Raw genomic sequence first — 23,719 nt, forward strand, 5'->3', positions numbered from 1 at the left:
AGACCCCTATGGGCTGGTGGTACTAATCTCAGAATTTGAAGCTGAGAATGATAATTTCACAGGTAGGATTTATAAGTTGTTGACATCATCTCTGTACTTATTAGATACAAAATGGATTTAGATGACAGATTCAGTTTATTAAGCCAATATGCTACATTGCTATATTGCTTACCCATTTTTCTTTACTGGTCGTTTTTTGTTTGTTTGTTTGTTTGTCTTACTTCCTCATTACCTTTGCATTAGTCATCCGGGTTCATGTCTCTGCATTCTACTGTGTCACTGAGTAATGGAAAAAGAAATTAATTTTGGAATTATACAAAAACTAGGATTCAAATTTTAGCCCTACTATTTACTAACTGTTTGAACTTGGATAGGTTACATAGCCGTTCTAATTCTCTCTAAGATAGGGATAATGGTTCCTAACTTATAAGATTGATGTGATGATTAGAAATTACATTTTTAAGCTACCTATCCTAGTGGTAGACATATGCTAGGCTCTTGACAAAAACTAAAGAAATGGAGAATTTATCTTAGAATCTATTATACAAACATGCAAAATAATTAAAATTCATGATTATATAGAAAATATTAGATTTTTTCTATTATAAAAGAAGCATTTTCATTTATAAGTCATACAACATTGTTAAGAATTGAAAATTTTAAAAACCTGTAATACCACTCTACCACCATAACACAAATATTATAACTTTGCATATTCCCTTTATCTCTGTCTCTATTCTCACATTTTTTGTTTGAATGTATATAATTTTTTTTATTTTTTTCAGTTGATATTTTATCATGTTACTTAATTTTTATGCCAGTATACTACATATCAGTAAGAAATACATAATGTATATTAATCATATGCTAATAACCTCATTATTAGATTTTTAGCTTACCTTCTAGTGGGACCTATTATTAAAAAGCCATATGATAAATATTATTGTGCATATTTAAGGGGTTTTTGAGGGGGCATACTTACTGTCTAGGCTAAATTCCCTAAGTGAAATTAATGAAATGTTGTTTTTCAAAATGTATATACGGCTTTTTAGAAATCAAAAATCTTCACTGGGCATTATCTAAATCACTGTTCTTAAACCATTTAGGAGGATAGATCAAGCAGAAAAATAAAAGGTGGGAGTGACCAGGTCATTGTTAGACTTGATTGTGTTTGAAAAAAAGGGAGATATTTATAATCTCCGATTTAATTAAAATCTATGTGCTATTGACCCTTGGAGAAATTGAACATTTATTCTTTAATTCATTTAGATAGCATTAGTCTTTCAACAAGCCTGTTAGGAGAAAAATGATAGCATATAGTCTTGCCTTTTGGAAGTAACATACCATTCCTGCCTTCTGGAAGTTTCTATTTTAGTGGAAAAGATAAATATATTTTTTTTAAATCAACATAGTACAGTTGAAAAGTGTAACGTTGTTGGTTAACTTTGCTACAGGAAGGTGGGCAGCTGTATCCTGGAGCATGAGGATTAATTATGAGTGTATGCTGACCTCACAAGAAAAAGGGGAGCACTGTTAAACACCTTTTCATGTTACCATCTCCTAACTCTGGAAAGTATAAGTGGCCCAATGCTGAGAGCAGTCCTGTATGCCCTATACACTATTCCTAAAGGTTCAAATAAAGCATCTTATTATGGGTCATAAATATACTATACCTTTTACTTACAATTTTGCTTTCTGTTCACAATATCTGTCAAATAGGCCTCAGTCCCTTCTTAAAGATTTCATAATTAAATTTAATATTGATCACTAAATAGGTAATAGGAATCATGATTCAGTGTAGGCTATCTCATCTACACTAAGCATTTTAACACATAGGTAGTACAGAATTATTAAAAAATAATGTATGAAAAATATCCATTCTTTCTTTTAATTCTGAGCATGTTTCTTATTTCATCTCAGCAGGTAATGTTCCTTGTTACCTTTTCTGCTCAAGCCTACAACTTTATTTTTTCCCTAATGTAGGAGCATTTGTAAACCTCTGCCACCCATAGTGAGATCATGTTGTCATCAGACTTAACCTGGTAGGAGTTGGGGATTAGATGAGACTCCAAAGAAGTTTACAAAGAACCTCACTGAGTAAAGCCAATTTTATCCAGAACGATTCGAGTTCACAGATTTTAATTAACAGTTTGAAATTTGTAATATTACTTCCATTTCAGATGGGTGAGAATTTAACACTATATTAAAGGAGTCCAGGCAAAAGGACATGAGTTGCGTCACAGAGACTTATTAAATGTGATGGAAATTCAGCAAACGAATGCTGGCAAACAGGTGCTAGAGCTGAATTAATTTTTAAACCCTACCACTCAGGGGGAATTGCAGTGCATCACGTTGACAGCCACAGCACGTTGTTAATTTCATTCACAAGCTTAAAAACCTCAATACATTTGAATATGTGAATGTATTAAATTTTTAAAATTGTAAGTAGCATAAGGGTGTCCCAGGACTAAAAATGATAATTTCTCTCTGGGACTTCCAGTTATTTGTCTAGCCAGAAACATGGTGTTTTTTTATGAATGAAATCTATCTTACCACTTCCACATACAAATTGTGTTCTATTATTATATGCAGTGCAGGCTGTTCCTAAGCAAGGTTTTCTCTTACTTTTAATATGAAAGCCTTTGTGAGTCAGAGGAAAACTAAATGCTCACGGATCAGTTTCCAACTTCTGCTGTCATGCATGAAGGGGGTTCTCAGTCTATATTCCGATGGTGCTAAGTGGTTATGGTACTCCTGGAGTTAAAGAAAAAGACAGCAAAACATAACCAAATGAACACAGAGGCCTATGCGGTGGTATCATTAAAGGTCATATGTTGTAAGCTGAAACCTCACTGAACTTGATGTTTTCACCAGGAAGTAACCTATTCTGAAGTCCCTGGTATATTTGAGAATTTGATAGAAGCCCTGGAGTATCTCTACATAAGACTGCACTTACACACAGCATCTTACAAAGTTTTCAGGGAGTTCATGAATTTCCACATTCAGAATGCTGTGTATGGTACATCTTGATCTTTGTCTGAAACTAGAAGAGTATCTCTAGTGGATTGAGTGGATTTTCCCCTCTGCCACCTGCTGTGCACGAGGCCATAGACATGGGAGTGGGGATAAAGGAAAATAAGAAAAAATTTTTGGACTTTTTATAGCCTAGTAGAGGTTCATATACAAATAGTATAGAGTGGTAACTTGTTTGATGGAATATATACAAAAAGTTATTTGCGAAAGCTTTTGGAGAAGATGGTGCCTTAGTGAGTATTAAGGATGAGTAAGTAGAGAGAAGGAGCATTCTAGACTAAGAATAAAAGCAAGGAGCCCCACTCTGTAATTACTAAAATTGTGTGTTTACAAAAAATGTGTAATAACAAATGTATGGAAAATCTTTTGGTCTTCTCCCAACATTTCTCAAGACACTTTAAAGAAAAAATAAAAGGAGCTGGGTTTAGCCATCTAAGACCCTTATTCCTAATTGTACACAAGCTTGTCCCCTCATTTTGTTTAGCTGGAGAATATTAAGCACTCATTTTTTAGAACATAAAAACAAATGTAACAAGTGAGTCAGGAAAAGCCCAGTAAATACTGCATTGGATGAGTCCACAGTCTTAATCAAAAACATGGTAATCAGTACTTGCCCAAAGTCTTTTGATAATGGCACCGGTAGCAACTGTTTCTTTTTAAATCCACTATCAAGAAAACTGATGAAAAAGAGAGACAAATGCACAGTCTAATAACCTGAGCTAACAATATGTTATTTTCAATAGAATGAAAAGGACAAAAGCCGAAGGTATTCATTACGATTCCCATGGTAAGAGACCAGGGCAATGGCTGCCTTCACCAGATGTGCAGTCTCCAGGCTGACAATACCCATCTCCCCCAGGGAAATGGGGAGAGAAAGCTAAACTCCTGCAACTTGATGCAAAGTGATTTGGGTTCCATTACAGCATCTCTCAGTAAAAGGCTATTCAGTCTTAAGAGTAAAGATTCCACACTCATTTTCTCCCAGAAAATGAGATTGTTATATAAAACACCAGACATGGAATCAGAGCTTCTGGAAATCACTCTAAACCATGTGATTTCATCTTAACTTCCTTAAATTCTAATCAGGAAAAAGGAGATGATATGGTTTGGTGAACATACCATCTTAAAGTTGTTGCCTTGTTTTGGGCACACTTAAAGACAAGAAAACTCAAGAACGTTCTCAGGAAACTGAAAAATACAAACTAATAATATATGTTTATTTGTTCATATGCTGATCTGGACTTCCAGGGTGTGTTTCTCTGGTGAACTAGCCAGAAATGTTATGCCTTTCTTCTGGGAAAGTTAGATTCACTCTCTAGTACAAAAAAGGGGCATGTGGGGGTCGACTTCGTGTTAAAAAGAGCTGAGTTTCCATTTGACTCCTGTTAACTTGAGAAGAGTCATTTAACCCCTCAGTTTTTCACCTTTACATGGAAATAAGGATATTTACTTCTTACCTCTCTGAACTCTTATAGGGATTTAATGAGAAAATTAAGATATGTGAAAGATGATGAACATAAAACCTACTTTCAGTATTTTCCCAGTTGTATAAACCAGAAAATAAATTCTATGGAATAGATAGTTGTTATTAAAAATTAGAAGTATCTCTTTCAAAGAGTTTAGAAATGCTAGGTAAACAAAGTTAAATAGTTACCTTCAGAGCTCTACCATACTAATGGGCATTGTGGATCTCCCAAAGGCAGGTGTAGCATGCTGCATTTATTACACTTACTTGACAACAGACACTTGGGGTTGGAAGCCTACTTTACAGCCCTTTCCCCAATATTTACATATCATTCTCCTCAATGGATGTGAATTTTCTTGAGGATAAGCACTACCTCTTCAGAAACATTTTAATCCCCGTGTTTAGTACATTGTGTATAATAAATACTGGCTAAATTAATGAATTTTGTATTATTATTCAGGATGTAATTACTGATTTTTACTAAATATTATTGGTGTCAATTTTTATCTAAATTTCTAGTAGCCTCCGATTCTGTTTATTTAATAAGTGGACTAAATATACTGGGTTTTCGAACCTGTGAACACAAAGGATATGGTTTAAAATGACTCACAAATACATCTTATCCTTACAAAAGAAATCCGGTGTAGAAAAGTGCTCCATGAAGACTACAGCAAAGGAATAAGAAAAAAATGGGGGAAAATTGTGTGATTAAAAAGTCAGAATAGAAGTTGTATACTTGGGTGGCAACAGAAATCTGGAAGTTTAATTATGGAAAATAATCTGGCCACGTGAATGCAATCTGGAAGTTTTAGGTTAATGAAATGATGGTTCTTACAATTTTTACCATCAGTTATTAAAAATAATCAAGGCCAAACTAAAAAATCTCATTCCTATGCCATGCTAGATCTTCATACTTTTAAGGCCCATCTACCACTTTATAAACTTAGAAGGGCACCTTTAATTTGTATGTAAGGAAAATTTTGTACTTAATTTTGGCTGCTGAGACATTTCAGTCTGATGCTGACATTCAGTACACATTAATTACTCAGATGCTTCAGGGGTATTCACAAGCCCTCTATCCCACCTATTCTGTTAGTCCAGGATGACAGTATAATTAGTTTGGCCTTGCCTTCAAATCAACACATCAAATCCCCTCCTCACCTACCATTTTACTGCTGAGAATAGTAAGTAAATGTGTGAATGGCATTTCTTAAAGTGACTACTTTATGCCAAGTGTCTATAATAATAAAACCGTAATATGCTAATTAGACCGGTCGTCCTTCCAGGCTAAGCCTAGAATGCAGCTGTGAGGGCCTATTCTTTCACAAATTTCATGCATCAGGCTAGGTGTTCCTATCTGTTTTCTTTATTTGATCTTCACAGTAATCCTATGAGAAGAGTTATCTTATCTTCCAGTGAGCAAACAAACTCAGAATTGTTATTGCCTCATATTAAACAACCAGAAAAATATAAAAGATCTAATCCATGAACCTAGTTTCTTCTTTCTAAAGTTGGGTGCCATTTCTTTTACCATGTTGTCTTAATATAAGTATTGTCATTTTTTATGCTTTTCCATAGGGATGATTAAAATGTATATGTATTATCGGTACTTACAAAGAGCCTGAGCATAACTTAGGTGAAGACAACAATTACACTCTAATGAAGAACATGTAAAATATTAATGGGAATGCTATGTTCCCTGGTGGCTTTGATATTATGATAGTATAAGTTTTATCCAAATCAATTTAGAAATTTACTCCAATTCCAGTCAAAATACTTACAATTATAAATGTTATTGCTTCTAATTTTATTTTGGATTAATAAATGTATGAATTACCCAAGACAAGTTGAAAAGAAAGAAAAGATAATGGGGTGAGAGGAACTTATCCCACCCCATAGCCCAATATACTAGAAAAATCAAAAGAAAGAATCATCTGGTATTGGCAGAAGAATTGAGAACTATATCAATGAAACACAACTGAGAATCCAGAAGCAGATCTGGTGTGCATATAAAATGTAGTATGTGATCAAAGTGGTACTTCAAATTAGTAGGGGAAGAATGTACTTTTTAATAAATATGATAATTGGCTATATAGTTTGTAAAAAATGAAGTTAGATCCCTATCTCATGCCACACTAAAAATAAATTTCCTGTTAATTAAATGTTTAAATGTAAGAAATAAAACCAGAAATGTACCAAAAAAAAAAGTAGAGTTGATAAATCTATAGTCTTGGAGTGGGAAAAGCCTTCCTAAACTTGATAAAAATCTAAAAAACTTGAAAAAAGTCTATATAGAAATTTTTAATTTCTGTATGGCAGAAAACCTTAAAGTACAAAGGCAGTCACATTCCAGGAAAGATATTTGCATTTACATATGAGAGACACAAGGTTAATGTCTTTATTTTATAAAAGGCTCCTTCAAATCAATAAAGAAAAAGCAACATCACATTAAGAATATGGACAAAGAGTTTGTTCAAGCAATTCATAGGTAAAATCAGATGGTCATTGGATTTGAAGAGATCAGATGCCCAATTCTGCTAATTGCCTAAGAAACACAAATTAAAACAACTGTAAGCTATCATTTGCCTACCATTACACTATTCAAGGTTAAAAAGAGTGATAGTTTTTAGTACTAGTGAGGATATGAGGAGACAGACTCTCTCATATACAATTAATGGAAGTAAATTGGTATAATCTATTTAGAAGTAAATTTAGAAATATTGATCCAAATTTAAATGTGCATAAATAGCCTTTGACCTAAGGACTCTAATCTTATTGTAACAGGTTCACATACAGTTAAACAAATATTTTTCACAGATTGTGACTGTCTTTTTACTTTGACAAGTTTTTCTGCCATGAAAAAATTTTAAATGTGCAGTTACATGTTTACTGCAATGTTTTTATGATAGGAAAAAAGAAAAAAACATCCTGTCCTGGATGGGTTGCTCAGTTGGTTGGAGCATCGTCCTGTACACTAAAAGATGGCAGGTTGGATTCTTGGTCAGGGCACATATCTAGGTTGCAGGTTCAGTCCCCAGTCCTGACGCCTATAGGAAGCGTCCAATCAATGTTTTCCTCTTGCATGGATCTCTCTCTCTCTCTCTCTCTCTCTCTCTCTCTCTCTCTCTCTCTCTCTCTCTCTCCCTCCCCTCTCTTCCCCCCCCTCCCTCTCTCCCTCCCCCCTCTCCCCGTCTCCCCCTGTCTCTCTCTCTCTCCCTCCCTTCCTTCCTGTCTCTCAGAGCTCAAGGTCAGGAGATGAGGTCAGAGAAATGGAAGCAGTAGTAAGCGGAGGTTGCATATGTCATAGGGACATTGGCCAAGGTAAGAACTTCCGTTTCTATTTCATGTGACAGGAAGGCACTAGTGGTTTAAAAAGTGTAATGGCATGATCTAATTTTTGTCTGGTGACTAAGTAGAAAAGATGATGACGGCTTGATAGTGATAGAGTTGGTGAGAAGTGGTGGAATTCTGGACATGTCCCAGAATATAGAGCTGTCAGAATTTGCAGATGTGAGAGAAAGAAAGAGTAAGGATATGAAACTGTCAAGAACCTAAAAAAATACCAATGACAGCAAACCTGATCTGGAATGTAAGAATGGAGAGCCTCAAATGAGGCAGAACTGTTTTACCATTTTCTTGAACAGCTAGCGTCAGTCTCTTCTGTCATTGATTTTCCCAACATCAATGTGAGTGAAATGCCAAATAATGTCGCAGAATTGTATTGAAATTAGAACTTATCACATAGTGGATTTAATGTACATTTATTTTTAAATATACTTTTTAATCTTTATTGCTGAAAGTATTACATATGTTCCCCCTTTTTCCCCATTGACCCCTTCAAGCCTGCCCCCACCCCAGGCCTTCACCACACTACGATCTGTGTCCATGGGTTATAAATATATGTATACAAATTCTTTGGTTAATCTCTTCCCACCCATCCACCTACCCCTGCCTTCCCTCTGAGATTCAGCAGTCTGTTCCATGCTTCCATGCCTCTGGATCTATTTTGTTCACCAGTTTATTTTGTTTATTAGATTCCACATATGAGTGAGATCATGTGATACTTGTCTTTCTCTGACTGGCTTATTTTGCTGAGCATAATATTCTCCAGGTCCCTCCATGCTACCTCAAAGGGTAAGAGATCCTTCCTTTTTTACTGCTGCATAGTATTTCATGGTGTAAACATACCACAGCCTTTTTATCCACTCATCTACTGATGGTCATTGGGCTGTTTCCAAATCTTAGCTAATGTAAATTGCACTGCTATGAACATAGGGGCGCATACATTCTTTCTGATCGGTGTTTTGGATTTCTTAGGATATATTCCTAGCAGTGGGATCACTGGATCAAATGGCAGTTCCATATTTAATTTTTTGAGGAAACTCCATACTGTTTTCCATAACAGCTGCACCAGTCTGCATTCCCACCAGCAGTGTACTAGGGTTCCATTTTCTCCACATCCTTGCCAACATTTGTCATTTGTTGATTTGTTGATAGTAGCCATTTTGACAGGTGTAATGTGATACCTCATTCTCGTCTTAATTTGCATCTCTCTGATGATCATTTTTTCATATGTCTCTTGACCATATACTAATATATGTCCACTTTGGAGAAGTGTCTATTTAGGTCCTTTGCCCATTTTTAATTAGATTGTTTGTCTTCCTTTTGTTAAGTTGTATGAGTTCCTTATATATTTTGGATAGTAATACCTTATCAGATGTATCATTGCCAAATATGTTATCCCATACAATGAGCTCCTTTTTTGTTTTGTTAATGATTTCTTTTGCAGTGCAGAAGCTTTTTATTTTGATGTGGTTCCTATTTGTTTATTTTCCCCTTAGTTCCCTTTGCCCTAGGAGATGTATCCACAAACATACTGCTATGAGAGATATCTGAGATTTTGTTGCCTATGGTTTCTTCTAGGATTTTTATGGTTTCACGACTTACATTTAAGTCTGTTTTCCATTTTTAGTTTATTCTTGTGTGTGATGTAAGTTGGTGGTCTTGTTTCATTTTTTTTGTTTGTATCTGTCCAATTTTCCCAACACCATTTACTGAAGAGACTGTCTTGACTTCATTCTATGCTCTTGACTCCTTTGTCAAATATTAATTGAGCATAATGGCTTGAGTTGATTCCTGGGGTCTCTGTTCTGTTTCATTGATTTATATGCCTGTTCTTGTGCCAGTACCAGGCTGTTTTATTATAGTGTCTTTATAGTATAACTTGATATCTGGTATTGTGATCTCTCCAACGTTGTTCTTCTTTTTCAAGGTTGCTGCAGCTATTTGAGGTCTTTTTGTTCCATATACATTTTTGGAGTATTTGTTCTAGATCTGTGAATTATCCCCCCATTGCTCCCATCCACTCAGATCCCACTCTGCCCCATTCCTTTACCACCCTATTGGCTGTGTCCATGAATAATGCATTATACATATAAATTCTTTGGTAGGAGGAAAACAATTTTCTCATTTTGATGAAGTGGTAAAAATTGTTTTATAGGCATTAAGTGAAATAAAACTTACATAAAATCTCAATAATATTGTACATTAATCTTGGGGGAAAATGCACTTAAATCAAAGAAGAGCTTGATGAGATTTTTTAAAACATAACTTACCAAATTTTACCATTACATTCTCATGTCTTATTTTATTCTTTTAAAGAAATATGCAAAAATAAAGTTCACCTTACACATTTCAGATAATAAGGACTTGCAAGAAAGCGTTTCCTAAGGTTAAAATTATTTGCATGTTCTCCATTGCATGTCAGATGATTGATTCATTAAGGAAATACCAAAGCAGTATCATTAAGTACATGCAAACAGTTGTATTGAGACAGTGAAATGACTGGCAAATTTGGGAGGTTAATTGCCCCATTAAAATGATAATTTTTTACCCACCATCACATTTGGCCAAAATGTAGGATATAGGATAGGGCCTATTTTGTGACATTAATTTTACATTCTAGTCATAATGTTTTCTGTGACTGAAAATATTATACTTTTCATTTAGTCATTTATGTGACTAAATATTATACTTTTCATATATATATATATATATATATATATATATATCCATCCATCCAATGATATGAATGAAACTCTTTGTAGTAATGTTTCTAGATTATTCATTTATCCATTTAGTGTGTTTCATTCATTATCTATTCATTATCTTTTCAACAATCATTTACTGAGTATTTAATATAGTAGTTTTTAATCTTGGCTGCAAGTCAAAATCTTCTGTGAAGCTTTTTTAAAGCAGTGATTCGTGTGTAATAAACCCCTGAAACTAATTCAATAGTCTGGACTGGGGCCAGGCATCTTTATTTTTTCCAGTCTCCATGAGTGACCCTGTTGTGCATTCAGGATTAAGAATCATAAGCTTCTCAGTTAAGCGCAAGAGATGTAAGATTGAACACGGAATAGGTTCTGTTCACAAGGAGACCAGAGTCAAGTAAGTGAGGTAGACAAGTAAACTAGTAATTACGGTAAAAAGTAATAAGTGCTAGACTAGGGGTAAGTACACTTCCACCCACTTAGATCTAATGTACATCGGCCCAGTGTCAACCAATTCCAGTGACGGACCATAAAACACAGGAAGGTTTTCTCTCCGAACCAAGCCAAATGGCCTAAGTTGTGATTGCATCCATATTTTCTGTCTAGCTCTATGCCTTAATCAAATGAATTAGCCATACAAGGTTCTGTAATTAAACTCAGGAAATTGAAAAGCAGAGACCAGTTTCTATTTTTGATAGCAGGATATGGGAGATGAGAAAGAGGTGACGAAGGATTGCAAAGCAGTGAGCTCCTCAAGGGCAGGGACCAGGCCTCATTAATATTTTCCTTCCATGGGCCTGATTAAGAATCCAGTACATGGGTAGGCATTGGATCTGGTGTAGTTTTGAATTTTTTTTTTCATGCTTACTAAGCAAATGTCCCTACCTACACTGTGTATATCTGAGAGAGTGCTGTCCCTTACTCTCTGACCAGTGAATTTCACAAGGAAACACATTTTACTACCTGAGAGCCACAGGTCATTTGATGAATTATCTTTATATTTTCTTTCTTTCTTTTTTTTAAATATATTTTTATTGATTTCAGAGAGGAAAGGAGAGGGAATCATTGATCAGTTGCCTATGCATGCCCCACACTGGGGATCGAACCCACAACCCAGGCATGTGTCCTGACAGGGAATCAAACCTTGATCTCCTGGTTCATAGTTCAATGCTCAACCACTGAACCACTTCAGCCAGGCATTTTTAAACTTTCTAATTTAAACAAAGAAACTTGCTTAATTTTTGGTAGTAGGATTGTCTTTTGTTGTCTTCTTGAGTGTCCATTGACAGTTTATGTTTTTTTATTACTTTAATTTCCATTATGATAGGCTGTTTTATATTCTTGTGTTTCTCTTTTATTTCGTTTTACACAGCCTGCACTGTCAACCTTTTTTTCCTATGAATTACAGATGCGAAAGGGCCTGTAAAGGAAGGGAGCCCTGGTAAGGGAACCTATCTAAAATAAGGGAGCACGTGTGCCTTTGATCCCCAGAGCTGCACGGAAAGGTCCACAAAGCATGTTGCCCTTGTCATCTCCTGGTCCCTAAGGATGGGACTTCAAGAAGTTGACAGGATCACACCTAGAAATTATTTTCAAGAAACCCAGTGAACATAGTCCAGATTAGAATTCCCTAAACAAAGGTAAGAAAGCCCCAGAAGAAAAGTTATTTTGTTATCTTCAAGACCATCCATTCCTCAGTATAAGTGAAAGCTTTTATTTTCTTTCTCCATGATATGATACTGGCAGGGCCTAACGAGATCTTATAAAGAAAAGCTTGTCTGATTACAGTGGTGTTACTCTATTAGCTCCGGGGATTCATATACAGTGTGGATGTGCTTAAGTGTGACTATAAATTACATAAACTTGAAGTTACATAATATAAAATATTAATAAAGCCTCACTTTATCTGAATACTTCAAAATAAAACAGATTCCCTCACTAAAAGAACTAGTCAGCAATCTTATAGTTTCACATCTAGCTGGCTGAATGAATTATAAACTATAATTCTGCCATAAGAAAGTGCCATTTTAGCTGGTAAACAGAAATGCCTGCCATACTGTGTCATGTCAAATGAAACAATGTTGTTGTTTATATTAGAACTTCTCTTGTGATTTCATACATTATTTGGTTATTTTACCATTTCCTACTTTCATTAGTTTTCAAAAATATAGGATGTCCTAAAAAATGTATACATACTTTAATATCTGATAGCTCACTTAATTTTCACTGCTTTTTAGGTTTAACTGATTTGAAATAATGGGTGAAGCCAAACTAAGCTTTGAGTAAAGAAAATTTATCCTAAAGTGCCACTAGACTTTTTTTATGGCAATACATAAAAGATAACATTTACGGTACAAAACCAGTTGACAAATTGAGGGCGCACAAATGCCGAACAAAACGATTCTTGATATTTGCAATTCCATTGCTTCTAATGTCTAGACTAGAATAGTCGTCAGTTTGAAAATAGGCATTAACCAAAATAATTACTCATTTCTGTAGATTCATTTAGATTTTGAAAATGAACTGTATGTTAATCAACACTGGCTTTATAGTCATTCAGTGTGTATACATTTTGGGGGGACACCCTGTATATTTAATAACAATATCAAGGAAGTATTCATTAAGCTATCTGCCTTTCTTTCATTTCTTCAGTTTTGTTAACATATTCCCAGGCATAGCTAATTCATTGCTATGTTAAAAACCACACCCTCAAATATACAGGGGTAGGCAAAAGGAGGCTTATGGAAAATAATACAATGTTTCATGTACTCACAACTGTAAACCTACTTCTGCTCACCCCTATATATGTTTGAAATGTGATAAAATGTCAAGGAAGCTAGGCAATTACCATGTTGAGCTATACCTTTATTTTCTACAAAATGCTAAAGACAATGTTAAGAAAAAAAATTTTTAAAGAATTAAAGCAAAAATATCCCACAGTGTTTGTTGATTCTTGTGTTTCATGAATGTTTACCTCCTATTTTACTTTATTCATGCACATTAAAATGTATTTTATATTACATTTCTCCTTTGAGAAAATTTGTTTTGAATTATGCAAGAATTGAATCATGCAAGGTCTTAAGGAATGCAACCTTCCTCAAGTGTCCTCTAAATTCAAGCTCTAAAGTATGGAGTTGCATGTTTGTTCAGATCCTTAAAATGTTTTGAATCACCTTCCTCAGTGACCAAAACTCTTTCCCTGGAAAATGATGAAATTAAATAGCAAATGGCCAGAAGCTGACCTCCCCCTTCTGCTTTGACTTTGACATTTTGTTTCTGAGAGACATGGTTGTTGGAAGATAAATTCCCTGATGTCTACCATTTTCTAGCCTTTTAGCAAGGTAGTTTTTGTAGGGAAAGAGTGAACTCAGAACACTAATGTGGTTAAAGTTAGACACCAGGTTTTCAGCTCCCAGTTACATTATTTCTTTCCTTCTCTGATCCAGTTCCCTGAGAAGGTAATCACATGTGTGTTAGTGTACTTGGGATGCATTTACTATAGATGACTAGAATGTGAATGGAGGTTTGAGCCTTGTGTAGAAGCACACTATAGATGCTCAAATTCCAGGATTGCAGTTATGCTTTCAGATCTTCATTCATAGGAAATCTGGACTGGAAAGATTTCTCTGTGGGATAGTATTCTCTAGGAATGGGCTCCTAAATCAAATAAGAACTCCTGCATAAATTCATTGAACATTATACTTTAATATCATTTGTATGCCAATGGGGGTAAGTCTAAGAAAAATTATATTTATTGATGTTTAAAAATCAACATTTTTATGTTTATCTTGAAAATTAGATGCAGCGTGACTGATCTGCATGTCTTAAAATATTATATAAAGTAGTATCATGTGTTACTTTTTATTTTGCTTCTTTTACATATGCTAGATATAAATATATTATCAGATATATGACTTGAAAATTTTTCCCAATTTCTTTGGACTGTCTTTTTACTTTCTTGATGGTGTCCTTTGAAGGACAAAGGTTTTTAATTTTGATGAAATCTACTTTATCTATTTTTTCTTTATTGCTTATGAGTTTGGTGTGTTTTAAATAAGAACATTTGCCAAATTCTAAGTCATGAAGATTTATCTCTGTGTTTTCACTTAAGAGTTTTATAGTTATTGCTCTCACATGTAAGTCTTTGATCTATTTTGAGTTAATTTTTGTGTATGATTTAAGGGTCCAACTTCATTCTTTTTATGTAGCTATCTGGTTGTCCCAATACCATTTGTCAAAAGACTATTCTTTCCCCCATTGAATGCTCTTGGCACTCTTGTCAAAAATCAGTTGATCATAATGATATGGTTTTATTTTTAGGCTTCCAGTGAAATTTCATTGATCTCTATGTCTGTTGCTGTGCTAGTATCAGACTATGTCAATTACTATTGTTTTGTAGTAAGTTTTGAAATCTGAGTCCTCCTACTATATGTATTTGGAATTATTGTCTATCCTTTTGCTAGTTATCTTCTCTTTGTCTCATTTTTATTTTCCTATTCTTCTCTTTTGCTTACTTTTATGTGAAACATCATTTTTGTGGATTATTTTTATACTCTATTAGCTTATTAGCTTTCTTTGTATTATTTTTAGTTTCTGCTATAGGAACCATAAAGCAACTTTAATTTTAAGTAAAATATAGGATCCCTACAGTAGCATTGTTCCATTTACCTACTCTGATCCTTTGTGCTATTGCTATCATATACATTACTTATCTATATCTATATTAAAAACCCAAAAGTGTTGTGTTATAATTTTACTTAACGAGTTCTGTCTTTTAAAGAAAGTAAGAGAATATGTATGTGTTTTACTTTCTGTATATCCAAGTTATCACTCGGTATGGTTTTAGTTCAGCTTGAAGTATTTATTTAGCATTTATTGAATACAGACCTGTTAGCAACAAATTCATTTTTAATTTATTTGAAAATGTCTTTGAACCTTTAATTTTAAAAAATAATTTTAGAATAGCCTTTTATTGGAAGACAGATTTTTTTCCCTTAACTATTTAAATATCATCCCAGTACCTTATACCCTCTATTGTCCTAATGGGAAATTAGCTGTTAATCATATTTTTGTTCTCCTTTGTTTAATGTATTGTTTTTCTTTGTTGTAGTCAAGATTTTTCTCATTATCTTTTGCTTCTAGTAGGGTTTGATTATAATGTGCTAGGTGCAATTTCCTCTGTTTATTCTATTTTGGGGCATGACTGAACATCTTGTAGTTGAGAGCTCCTTTTCTGCTCCTGTTTGACTCTAGTATCTTTTATGATTTATGAAATAGGTTTCAAGCCTTGTTAAAATGCTTAGAAATAAAATGGGAAAGTACTGATTAAATGCTACAATTTTTTAAGGAAATTTAGTTCCTTAAATATATTCACAACCCAGCACATTTACAGTGGAAAATACTAATGTTACCTGTCCTCTTTTCCTATTTTCACAAAATCTGTTTATAGGTGCATTTCCTCCCTCTGCTATTTATGCACGAAAAGACTTGCTACAACGATCTACCCATATTGCTACCAAGACTTTCCAAGCTTTCCGCATATTTGTGAACAATGAACTCAATGAACTTTATGCAGGACTGAAGACAGCTCAGAAGTTTCTGAGACCTGGTGGTCGTCTTGTTGCACTCTCCTTCCATTCACTAGAGGATCGCATTGTCAAACGATTCTTGCTTGGGATAAGCATGACAGAAAAATTTAATCTAAGTGTAAGACAGAAGGTGGCACAAACATCACAATTGGGTTCAGGGGATGAAAACAAGGAAGGAGTCTCTCTAGGAAGGGCCCCTTTAATGTGGGAATTGATACATAAGAAGGTACTTACCCCAGAAGATCAGGATGTACAGGATAACCCCAGAGGGCGCTCAGCCAAGCTTAGAGCAGCTATCAAATTATGAGAAAGTCATAATCATCTGATCCTTCAAGTGTTCCCTCAGTTTCTCACCTGAACAGGTTAACACAAGAAATTGTGGGGATATATATTTATATAAGTATCTGGTCGTATGTGTGGACACTGAGAATTTTTAGCATTTTTTTTCTCACAGAGAAAATGTAGGTAATATTAATATGGCACAGAAAATTCAACTCAAGGAGCAGCAGCATCTCAAAACTGGACAAATGGGTTTATCTTGGCATTATTCAGGAAAATGCATCTTACCAGTTATGGTTACATATTATAAATTGGTGATTCCAAGTGAATAAAATAGCAATATAATTACATGTACAAAAGACTTAAATACTTAAGTTCACTTTAGACTGACTTTATCTACCTCTGTAATATGTGACTTTAGTTTCAAAGCTTGTTGACTGCTTCTACTCTATAGGCTTTATTCAAATCTGAACAATTCTTCATTGAAATCAGAAATAGAAAATATTCTAGGGAACAATGTGTTCAAATTAGAAACAAACAAGTGTACCTAGAAAAATGTAAGCTTCTTTTTTGCATGAAGTCATATTTATGAATGATAGAGATTCCCAAAGGTAAGTTCCCATCCAAGTACCTGATTAACACATAAAAGATCACACTGTTATATTCAACAATATTTCATCTGTTTCATCAATTATTTTTAGACTTGTATACTATGGGGATTTTTTTCATTAATGTTAATGAAACTGACAGCACTGGGTTGGACAGTGTCCTTCCAAAATCCATGTCCTTCACGGAACCTCAGAATGTAACCTTATTTGAAAATACGGTCATTGCAGATGTAAGTACTAGTAGTTAGGACGATACGTACTGGAGCAGGGCAGGCCCTTTATCAGATGTGTCTGGTGTCCTTGTAAGAAGCTGAGAAGAGACAGGGGCAGAGGGAAAACAACATGAAGATGGAAGCAGAGATTGGAGAGATACATCTGCAAACCAAGGGAAGCCAAGGGCTGCTGGCAACCATCAGAAGCTAGGAGAGAAGCATGAAATAGATTCTCCATCAGAGTCTTCAGGAGGAACCAGCTGTGCTGACACCTTGATTTCAGACTTCCAGCATCCAGAACAGTCAGAGAATAAATTTCTGCTATTGTAAGCCACCCAATTTGTGGTAATTTGTTACAGCAGCCCTAGGAAAATAAAACTCTGACAGCAAAAAATCTTGAATACGTTTCATGACAAGAAGGCTTCTTCAATAAACACAAAATTGCTTTCAAACTGTTGTAGTGTAAAAATATATTAGCTACTTTATGTAATTAGACTGTTTACCACAATCATTCTTGCTTACTTTTTATCTCTATAAAATAAAATATCTGAATGAGGCTTGGGAGTAGGGAGATGAAGAATCAATCTCAAGTGCATGGCACTCAACATTTTTCACCTATTTCCCCACCCTGCTATCCTTTGGCAACCATCAGCTTGTTCTCTGTACCTGTGGATCTGTTTGTTTTGTTTTGTTTTTTAGGTTGGTTTTTTAGACTTCACGCATAGGTAAAATCATACAGTATTTGTCTTTCTCTTATTTATTTCACTTTAGCATAATACCCTCTAGGACCATCCATTTTGTCCCAAATAGTAAGATTTTATTCCTCTTTTTGCAGATTAATATTCCACTGTATGTATGTACCACCTCTTCTTTATCTATTCACTTACTGATAAATATCTAAGCTGTTTTCATATCATTGCTGTTGTCAATCATGCTGCAGTGACCTAAAGCTGCATATGTCTTTTTGAATTCATGTTTTTGTTTTCTTCAGATAAATATCCATAAGGAGTATTGCTGGGTCATATGGCAACTCTATTTTTAATTTTTTGATGAATCTCCATACTGTTCTCCATAGTGGCTGCACCAATTTACAATCCCACCAACAGTGAGTGAAGGTTCCATTTTCTTCACATCACTTGTTATTTGTTGATTTTTTTTATGATAACCCTTGTTAAAAGAGTGAGGTGATATTTCATTGTGATTTTAATTTGCATTTTCCTAATGATAAGTGATGTTTAACATCTTTTCTTATGTCTGTTGGCCATTGGATGTCTTCTTTGGAGAAATGTCTATTCAGGTCCTCTGCTCATTTTTTAATATGAATGAGTTTTAAATGGTTAATTCTGGAGAATGTTTTGGGGGAATTCAAACAATATATATGGAAAATAAAAACTGATTGTTAGCATGAATATGCATTGCTTTTCTAATGAAATATAAAGAATATAAATCAAGCAATTGTTTGACATTTCTGAATCTCTGTATCAACTGCTTCTACCAATCATTTTAATACAGCATTGATGACATTGTGTAGCACATCAATTCTTAACAGGTTTTAGATCATTGCTTATTAAGAAATAAAATTTAATAACTTCACACAATTTATAGTTGATATCCTTATTTTATATATTCTTTTTTATGATTGTATATGTTACTATATAACCTCTTTGCAGTTTCTAGGGTCTTCTTTTTTGAGATACTAATCACATCTACATATATTTTATGTAATATGTGATAAATGATTTGTGCTTAAATTCATTTAAGTTACAATCAATAGTTTATAATTCATTTTGCCTAATTAGGTTTTTGAAATTAACTACTATCTCTTAAAAATTTATGTTTCAAATATTTGAAAATCATAGTTTTTAGTCTTTGCAGAGTAAAGGTTTATAAAATTCTTTTTTTAATTTTTTAAAAAATAAGCAGTAATAATGATGAATCTATACTTCAGACTTTTAAAAGTAATTTTAATTTCATTTGAAATCACTCATCCAAAAATTATGAGACAGTTCTTAATGTTAAATTCAAAATATACAACAAATACAAAATTTGTATCAATGCTTTCATTTGGTAAAATATATGTATTTATTCATTCCATAAGCATACATTAAAGCAGACCATTTGGAAGAAATAAAAATCATCTCACCTTTTTATATTCCTCATTTTCCCTTTGTTGTTCACATTGGTATGTGAATTTCTTTTATGTGACCTTCATTTATATTTCTAATTTACTCTGGACAAAAATATTATACAATATTAGCAGCTACTCTCATTACTACTATTACTTAGCATGTTGCTAAGATCCATATTAGAATCTTTGCAATTGATAAGAATAACTGAAAATTGCTTCTGTAATATTTATTTTAATGTAACTTTTTCTATTTAGTTTTTTTGTGATTGCTGCAGTATTCTAATAGATATTTTTGTGTGAGCAACAGTCTAATAGAAATGCATAAACATTAAAATGTAAAAGGTATTTGTAAGGTGCTGGATAAATATAAAGTTTCTAATGATAGAAATCCTGATCAGAGATATATTTTCCTGAGAACCACAATGCCATATGTCCCATGTTGAATGAAGCATGTTTTGTAAAAATCAGCATCATATTCTAAAGAGGCTGGATTGTATAATAAGCATAACTATTTTCATATTCTAAATTTCATTTGTTTATAGCTACTATTTCCAACTAATGTTTGGTAACACACAACACAATCTGCAGGAATACTAAGATAAAGTTTACTAGTAAATATAAATTATTTTTTAAGTCTGGTTACATAAATATTAAAAGTTCAACAGAATTAATTATGCAAGATGCAATGGTTATAGTTTGTTATACCTATCATTTAGGTGGACCTTAAAATTCTTCACAGACTTTTTGGCCACCTCATTCTTTTCTCAATCTATTAAAATATTTAGACAGCAAAGGAAAGAAATAAAATTTAATGTTCTGATATGCAAAGTAGAAAAGTTGCTGCTTTGGTAATGTCACAACTCCTTAGGCAATTCTTTATCTTAAAAACTAAAAAAATTTCTACCATTAGCATATGCCTTATTAACTATATCACTGCCCAGACACTAGAATATAAAACTGAAATCGAACAAGAGGACATGTTCCGTTTATGATTCTCAAGTAGTAGCTTCTGTTCATTAAACTCCATCTTTATGCTTTGGTCAGTAATACTTGTCTGCCTTGCACAGGGTGAAGATTTGTATTGTAAAACAAGCATGGTATGAGCCATTTTGTCACAGGAAAGTATGGTCATGCAACTCTTATGGTGTTAAACTGAGGAGAAGGTTGTATAGGAATGTAAATAACATTACTGGTTTGGAATTAGAAAAATAGAGAAACAAGTTTGGATTCCAGGTCTACATATATTAGCTGAATATATGAACTGGAGCATGCTTTTTAATCTCCTGAATTTTTATTTATTTCACTTTAAAATGAGGACATTATTGGTACTTTTCTCCTCCCATTACTATATAATCAAATAAATCAGCAAATAACCAGTCATGAAGCGATTAGGCATAATTTTTTTTAAATGAAAATAATACACATCGTAAACAAATACCTATGTGGTATTTAGAAAAATGCTGTAAATATGTTCAAGAAATTAAAAAAGAACTGAAAACTATAAAGAATAAAACAAAAATTCTGCAACTGAAAGACGTAGTACCCAAACTTAAGAACTCAGTGGATTGATATAAGAGCAGATTATACACAGCTAAAGATGATGAACTAGAAGATATTTTAGAAAGAAATGGAGAGACAAAAAGATAGAAAGCACACACACCGAGTATAAGAGACATAGTACTTACAATAATTCTTATTCATGTATAATTAGAATCCCAATTGGAGAAAAGAAAAAAATGGAGAAGTTATATTTGACTGGTTATTTGCTGATTTATATTCTCAGATGACTGAGAATTTTCCAAAACTGATGAAAGTCTTTAAGCTACAGATTCAAGGTGCCCCCAAACTTCCTAGGAATGGCTCTTAAAATCTGCTAGAAACCAAAATCAAAGGGCAACAGGCATTCTGTCTCACATATTTCTTGGGGAAAGAGGATTTATTCAATGATGAACTCCAGCAAACCAAGATATGAAGCAGAAAGTCAGTAAGGGAGAAGTTTGGTAAAAGATACTTTGATAAGCTTGAAATCCATGTAAGTAATAGAACTTAAGAGTAAACCATGGAAATTATGGCTACAGACAGATACAAACGTAAGTCTTGAAAATATAATATTAATATAACTCATCAAAATTATAACTTTATAGGTCAGGAGGTAGGAAAGTATAAGTGCACCAGTTTATTTTTAGAGCAGGAGGCAATACTATCAAAATTTGAAACAGTTTATTTAAAAAGTGATTCCCTCTTTTTTCTACATTTCATAATTGTTTGTAACATTAAGAATATTTTGTAGTAAAAAAAATCTAGGTTCAGCAATTCTTTAATTTCTTTTCAGTTAAATTCAAGTAAAATTAGCCCTAGCTGGTTTGGCTCAGTGGATAGAGCATTGGCCTGTGGACTAAAGGGTCCTGAGTTTGATTCCGGGCAAGGGCACATGGCTGGACCCCTTGTAGGAGGCAGCCAATTAATGATTCTCTGTCCTCATTGATATTTCTAACTCTCCCTCTCCCTCTCTGAAATCAATAAAAATATATTTTTAAAAAATTCAAGTAAAATTAAATGTTATGATTGTATTTAAAGATAAGATACATGGTCTGATGTACCTTTTTTATTTAAAAATTGCTTATTTCTTCTTAGGGATATGTTCTTAGTGATATGTAAAATATATTCTTTGTCAATAATGTTCAATTCTAGGTGGAGGCATTTGGGGTGTTTACTCATTTTGTGTTAAACATAACAGAAGTATTTTTCTGTGTTATGTAAATGTTTAAAATGAGCATATATCCATTTTATAAAGACCATCCAGTTACTATTAATACTACTGTTTTCAAGGAGCACAGGTTTGGAATTGGACAGGCCTATGTATAAATCCTGGCTCTGACACTAAGTAGCAATGTAGCCTTAGCAAATTTCCTTGATCTCTGATTCTCAGTTTATCTGAAAAATGAGGTGGTTATCTATATATATAAAAGCCTAATATGCAAAGTGTCCCCTTGGGAGTTTGACCCACTAGGAGTTCGATCACTCACTATGATGTGCGCCAATCACCAGAGGGCGGTGCAGAACGAAGGAAGGCTGCAACTGGCAGCCGTTAGGGACTCTACTTGTGCACGAATTTTGTGCACTGGGCCTCTAGTATTGTATATAAGTAAGTATATAAAACAATACAGTTCATGCTGAAAATAATCAATATCCATCTTCTTTTGGATGTTTATTTGTTGAGCTCTGGCTGTTTTACTAGTTTGTCATATCAGCTAAAACAAACCAACTCATCTCTTTACTTACTTACCTGTAAAGTGATGGTGTTTTTATTTTGGACATTCCAGTGAGCCCTCCACTTCTCCCAGAGCCTTGTTGCTGTCTACATGACCATGTTACAGTACCATGTTATTCCAGACTGCTCCCCGCTCCACACTTCTTGCTCCACTCTTGTTACAGTTGACTGTCTCAGGGGAGAACTGTGATGCAAACTGCTAATCTTGGCTACTGGTGACCTGTCCAACCTGCACCAATGCATTCTTTTCTAAACTTTTTTTTATTCAATGTAAAAAGGAAATCCTTTGGTCCCTCTTCACTGTCTGAAAGATGTAAACCTTAAGAACTCAGGGGCACACATTCCCACCATTTAAAAAAGTGACTCTATCTTGCAGAGAGAAAATAAAAAGGCAGAATTTGGAGAGGCGCTCCTGGGAGCACTCACATCCCTGCCCCCAGCTGCTCTGGGAGCCCAGCTGTGTCCAGGCCTGTCCATGGTTTGGGTGTGCAATCCATTCTTCGACCCTATAAGCTGCTAAATTCCTTCCCTTCTCCTTTTCTCCCTCTTCTTTTTCTTTTTTTAAATGAAATCACTTCAGGTTGGATTTCTTTTATTTACAACTAAACCAATACAGGTTTAGAATAGATAACTTTTAAGAATTCTCTCACCTGAATGTTGATTCATTCCTTCAAGTATGTTCTTTAACTTCCCTCACTTACTGGTTCACCTAAACGTGATTTTCATGACCTCAATAAACCTTTATGAAATTGTTTTACATGCACAATTGTACAATTCACATCTGAGTTAGTAAGCAATAAAATGTGCTTCTCTCTTATCTGTGGCACGTCTTTGTCATTGGTTCTAGTTGGGTTTGAAAATGTACATGTGAGAGCGACTATCCAACTCACATAACTCAAGCAAGCGTCTTATATTCCTGCACAGTGCTGACGTGGTAAGAAAAAACAGTTATGCCCTCTTCCTGGATTTACATATATTCTTTATGACTCTGCTTTTCTCTTTTTAATGGACCATAATACTTCTGAATCTACAAAATTATTGTTTTCACACAGAAACCCCTTTGATGATGAAGCAAGCCGTGT

At 34.1% G+C, this 23,719-nt stretch overlaps 1 protein-coding gene across 2 annotated transcripts in view; it reads left to right on the forward strand.

The window, feature by feature from the left end:
• The window catches only part of METTL15 (methyltransferase 15, mitochondrial 12S rRNA N4-cytidine), a 188,627-nt gene extending 169,792 nt beyond the window's left edge, over window positions 1-18,835 (forward strand). The window contains exon 7 of one of the 2 annotated variants that reach the window (XM_080641321.1): window positions 16,001-18,835. In XM_080641321.1, coding sequence (XP_080497447.1) covers window positions 16,001-16,446 — 446 coding nt within the window. In that variant the 3' untranslated portion in view covers window positions 16,447-18,835. Of the gene's footprint in view, window positions 1-11,959; window positions 12,063-16,000 lie in introns of those variants that run through there. The other variant, XM_080641322.1, reaches the window with a different exon arrangement.
• The last annotated feature ends 4,884 nt before the right edge of the window (window positions 18,836-23,719 follow it).

The sequence above is a fragment of the Plecotus auritus genome (assembly GCF_963455305.1).
Source record: "Plecotus auritus genome assembly, chromosome: 9".
NCBI lineage: Eukaryota > Metazoa > Chordata > Mammalia > Chiroptera > Vespertilionidae > Plecotus > Plecotus auritus.